The sequence below is a fragment of the Carassius gibelio genome, chromosome A14, assembly GCF_023724105.1.
Source record: "Carassius gibelio isolate Cgi1373 ecotype wild population from Czech Republic chromosome A14, carGib1.2-hapl.c, whole genome shotgun sequence".
Taxonomy (NCBI): domain Eukaryota; kingdom Metazoa; phylum Chordata; class Actinopteri; order Cypriniformes; family Cyprinidae; genus Carassius; species Carassius gibelio.
Genome location: NC_068384.1, coordinates 14774414 through 14779848, shown reverse-complemented (window position 1 = coordinate 14779848; position 5435 = coordinate 14774414). Strand labels below are relative to the sequence as shown.

At 48.4% G+C, this 5435-nt stretch overlaps 1 protein-coding gene across 1 annotated transcript; it reads left to right on the top strand.

The window, feature by feature from the left end:
• The first annotated feature begins 277 nt into the window (after positions 1–277).
• Positions 278–4985, top strand: LOC128027008 (uncharacterized). Its single transcript, XM_052614331.1, has 2 exons — positions 278–1544; positions 3756–4985. Exons 1-2 carry the CDS (start codon positions 443–445, stop codon positions 4802–4804), a joined length of 2151 nt encoding a protein of 716 aa, XP_052470291.1. The 5' UTR covers positions 278–442; the 3' UTR covers positions 4805–4985.
• Positions 4986–5435: the final 450 nt, after the last annotated feature.

Below are 5435 nucleotides of genomic sequence, written 5' to 3'. Positions count from 1 at the left end.
ATAGTGTAAGTAACTATAAAGTTCACTCTATTCTTCACCCAGTTCACCGGCCACTTATTACTTGTATTTCGGGAGAAAATGATCAATTTGCATGCTGTAAATCTGGAGACTCTCTGAACTGCAACGTGGACAGACAAGGCGGCACCCATCTCACATTACAAATCACAATCAGGTTATTTTAGAAAGGTTTTCAAATGACAAAACACTAATTTACAAATATTTGTGAATCGGAATATCAGATTGTTCATGACATGGTATGCAAATTTGAGAATATTTTATGATGTTTTATTAACAAAGTTCGGGAGAAGCACGAGCAGATAATTAACACAGGTGGAGAGCACTCAGCAATCAATGGTAAGAGGTGTATATATACAGCAGTCTCACCTCAATTCATTTGACAGTCTCGCAGCAGTTAGTAGCTTTTGGTTCCAGCTCTGCCATTATGTCACAATCGAGCTCTTCATCTGATGAGAACGGAAACACCACCAAGGATGCACGTTCACATTCCGCCGGTCCAACGACCATCCCTCCAACGCCGGACGTCGCACCTGAGCCCCAGGCTTCTTCACGCGGCCGCACACCGGCCCGAACAGCCCTACGCTCACCAAGACGTCGAGGCCAGTCTTCACCGCCCCCGGCAAGGCTTCCACCTTCTTCCCCGGCCTCCTCCTACCGCTCGGCCGTCCCGACGATCCCACCTATCGGGAAGTGGACCGTAGCTGGATTGAGGGAAGCGCTCGGCAACTCAGACATACAGGCTTCGCGAAAAATGAACAAAGCGGAGCTGTATGATCTGTACGTTTCCCTACAGTCGACTCCAAAAACGACCCACAGGCAGAGCAAAGCCCGCAGGGCCCAAAATTCGCCTGCCCAGCTACCACCGTCGTGTTCCCGCACAGGATCCGGCTCGCTTCGCCCATCGAGCCGCAGAAACCGGTCTTCAGCGAGCCTAGGCCGCGCCCCAGATTCCGCCATGGCAGGTCCACACCCACCTCCCGATGAGGCCCAGCCCTCCACCACGGTTTCTGCTGCCACAGTGCCGCATGCAGCCAGGCCCAGCGGCCCCCCCACAGCCACTCAGTTTCATAATCCTGCTATACATAACCCTTTTTCTTTTCAGTGGCCTACAGCCCCCGTTGGAGACACTAGCGCGAGGCCATCGCTGCTACCAGCACAGACCCAAGGATACCAACAATTCTACCCACCAGGTTATAACCCCGCCCACTTCCAGTGGCCTGCGGCTCCAGTAGCTCAAACAAGCGCAGGCCCGCCTCCGCTTGCAGTTCAAGCCCACGCTTCAAATTATTATGCTCCCTGTTCGTCATACCCTCCAACTAACTTTCCTTTTCAAACCACAGCAGGTCATCTAAGCGTGAGGCCGCCGCCGACATTCGCAGCCCCGGATCATACCCTTCCTAGCTCTCTCATACAAAATAAATCACCTTATTCTCTCTTCACAGCGACTCCGATGCCCGTGCCATCCAACGCAGTCGTCATGGAACCACCACCGGTATCCCAAAGCATCCGAGCACAGATCTTATCAGGTGCGGACATAGATCTTTCCTCTCTTCTCCCTCTACTCCCCGCAGCGGAACCAGACCGCCGTATAGATTGCGGTGATTTTTCAGTTACCCTAAAAAATACAAACACGCACTCATCTCGCGTTCTTTCATTTCCTGAGTTTGCAATTGCTTTTTCCCGTTTCACTGAAATCATCTGTTCAGCTTTCCCCCACAGGCGGCGCGAACTGAACGATTATCAAGCAATCATAGCTGAGCTCGCGCTGTCCTATGGGGGTGGGCATTTCTACACGTACCATAAACTATTTTCAGCAAAAAGTGCAGTGCGAGTCGCACAGTGGAATCAAAGCGCATACTGGGGTGCACTCGACTCCGATCTCCACAGCAGAGTGTTTTTAGGCTGCAAAAACATCACTTGCGCAGTTTGCAGGTCAGTTACGCACGCAACCGCATCGTGCCCGCAGGTTAACCCTTCGTCTCTTCCCTACGAGGGAACAAACACCGCTAAATCCACCAGCTACGTGCCTCGGGCAGCAACCACCCACGCAAACCAGGATTCTCCCTTCGACGAAAGCCGACAGCCCCGTAACCATTTTAACAAGGGTAAATGTCACCGAGCGTGCTGCCGGTTCATGCACATCTGTAATTTCTGTGGCGGTGCTCATGCCCGCATTGTATGTCCAGTTTACAAATCTGTGAATAAAAAATCAAAAAATTATTTGGCGACTCCTGTAAATATTTCGCGCATGCACTTCGAACTAGCTCATCATCCAGATGCCGAATTTACTCATTATCTGCTATCAGGCCTAAAAAATGGCTTTAAACCCGGCGTAGAGTGCCCACTCTCCCAAAACATCACATGTAATAATCTTCAATCTGCCCTCATAGAACCTGAAGTCGTAAACAAACTGATCAAAAGAGAAGTTGAGTCAGGCTTCATGATCGGTCCGTTTGACAATCCTCCATTTGATCTGTTTCGTATTAGCCCCATTGGAGTGGCTACAAGGAAATTCTCGGGTAAAAAAACGCCTAATAATCGACCTGTCAGCCCCGCACAATTCCCCGTTCCCAAGCATAAACAGCTTGATCCCTCTCGATGAATTTTCGTTGAAATACCACGACATAGATCAGGCTATCGACTTAATCAAAATCGTAGGTCGGGGTGCTTGGCTTGCAAAAATTGACATTACATCTGCTTTCAAAGTAATGCCTATACATCCAGATTCATGGCATCTATTTGGAGTTTGCTGGCTCGGGAAATATTACTTCGCAGTGCGTCTAACTTTCGGATGCAAAAGCAGCCCAAAAATTTTCGACATGCTATCAGAAGCCGTCTGCTGGATTTTGGCGAACAACTACGCCATTCCCCACCTCATTCACTTGCTAGACGATTTTTTAATAGTCTCGCCTCCCAATGCCATCCCAGCCGCGCACATGCTCACAGTCCAAAACGTTTTTTCTGAGCTAGGAATTCCCATCGCAGAAGAAAAAACCATGGGCCCTGCTACATCAATCGAGTTCCTAGGAATTAATTTAGATTCAGACAAATTCCAAGCATCCCTGCCCAAAGAGAAAATTGACCGAATAATTCTCATCTCCTCTGCTTTCCTTAAAAAATCAAATTGTTCAAAACGCGAACTCCTATCCCTACTTGGACATTTAAATTTCGCAATGCGCATCATTCCGCAGGGCCGCCCCTTTATATCGCATCTCCTCTCACTCGCGTCCTCCGTTCACTCACTAGAGGAACTTATTTCCATAAATCAAGCATGTCGCGACGAACTCAGGCTATGGTTAACATTTCTAAACCAGTGGAATGGCCTATCCTTTTTCTATAACAACTTGGTTTCGTCCCCGACCGATATCCAACTGTACACAGACGCCGCCCCCTCAATCGGTTTCGGGGGATTTTTTCAAGGTCGTTGGTTCGCGGCTCCGTGGCCACCGCAGCTCCAGGACATATCTCAGTCCTCAGCTCTATTCGAGCTCTACCCTCTCGTAGTAGCTGCTTTCCTGTGGGGGAAAGAATGGGCCGCTAGTAGCATTTTAGTGCACTGCGACAACGACGCAACAATGCATTGCATTAACAAAGGCCGTTCCCATTCACCTGCTCTGATGCCACTGTTAAGGCGTCTCACCTGGATTTCAGCTTGCGACCAATTTATCATAACTGCTAAACATATCCCTGGGTCAGAAAACCAAATCGCTGACTCCCTGTCTCGTTTTCTGTTTCAGAAATTCAGGACGCTGGCTCCAGAGGCGGATCAATTCCCAACTCCAGTACCTCGCTATTCAGAACTAATATTCCCGTAACCCACCCGTTAAAACCCCTGCTTGACGCATCGCTCGACACTATCCTCAAAGCAGTTTCTCCCAGAACCCTCCAATCCTACATAACGGCTTGGAGATGTTTCAAAACATTCCACGTCTCTTATAACATGCCTTTCCCTGATTTCTCTCTTCTTTCAGTCACCTCTTTTATTACCTACCTTAATAGCATTAAGGGCCTCCAAGTCGGGTCCATCAAAGGATACTTGAGCGGCATCCAGTTTTTCCATAAATTGATGTACGGCGCTCCTTCCCCCGAGATAAACAACTCACAAACCTCCCTCCTGATCAAAGGGATTCAAAGATCCCAGCCCAGCCGTACCGACGCTAGACAACCTATAACGTTAGACATTCTCACCAAATGCATTCGCGCCCTCCGCACAGGCTACCAGCCCATCAGTACCGCTCGCACACTTGACGCTATGTTTGTCCTAGCCTTTTTTGGTTTTCTCAGATGTTCGGAACTCGCCATCACGTCCAACTTCGACCCAAAAATCCACCCCACCATCTCAGACTTATCAGTAATAGATGGGGAATCAATTTCATATTTGATTAAACAAAGTAAGACCGACCAAACCAAAAAAGGCCATTTCATATACATTTTTAATCTCCCATCGCCAATCCAACCATACCAGTCAGTTCTGGCATATTCGCAATGGAGAAGCTCTCAGGCCAAATCTCCTCTGGAACCCCTATTCATAGACGAATCCAAAAAACCTGTGACTCGTTTTTGGTTCCAGAAACACCTCAAAGCCGTTCTCCAACAGTCAGGCATTCCAGTAAAGAATTTTTCAAGTCACTCATTCCGTATTGGGGCAGCAACTTCAGCAGCCCAAAAAGGCCTCTCCCAACAGCAGATACAAGCCCTTGGGAGATGGTCCTCAGATGCTTTCCATAGCTATATCAGGACCAACCGATTCCACATTAAAAAAGCTCACCAAACCCTCATTGAATGAGAAAAAAAAAAAAAAAAAAAAAAAAAATTTATTTCGCCCAGCGAGCATTGGTCTCAAAGCGGACGCAGTGTGAGAAAATCTCCCGGTCAAGGTCTCATTTTCTCTCTTTTCTGTTTCTCTTTCTGTCCAGCGAGCATTCGGTCTCACAGCGGACGCAGCGAGAACTTTTCCGGTAGAGCACTTACGTTTTCACTTTCGTCCAGCGAGCATTGGTCTCAAAGCGGACGCAGTGTGAGAAAATCTCCCGGTCAAGGTCTCATTTTCTCTCTTTTCTGTTTCTCTTTCTGTCCAGCGAGCATTCGGTCTCACAGCGGACGCAGCGAGAACTTTTCCGGTAGAGCACTTACGTTTTCTCTTTCGTCCAGCGAGCATTGGTCTCAAAGCGGACGCAGTGTGAGAAAATCTCCCGGTCAAGGTCTCATTTACTCTCTTTTCTGTTTCTCTTTCTGTCCAGCGAGCATTCGGTCTCACAGCGGACAAAGCGAGAACTTTTCCGGTAGAGCACTTACGTTTTCTCTTTCGTCCAGCGAGCATTGGTCTCAAAGCGGACGCAGTGTGAGAAAATCTCCCGGTCAAGGTCTCATTTTCTCTCTTTTCTGTTTCTCTTTCTGTCCAGCGAGCATTCGGTCTC

Coding starts and splice junctions, on each gene's coding strand:
- LOC128027008 (XM_052614331.1), top strand. CDS start 443: ATGTCACAATCGAGCTCTTCATCTGATGAGAACGGAAACACCACCAAG. Junction 1,545..3,755: donor CCGAGCACAGATCTTATCAG/GTGCGGACATAG, acceptor TTTCTGTTTCAG/AAATTCAGGACGCTGGCTCC.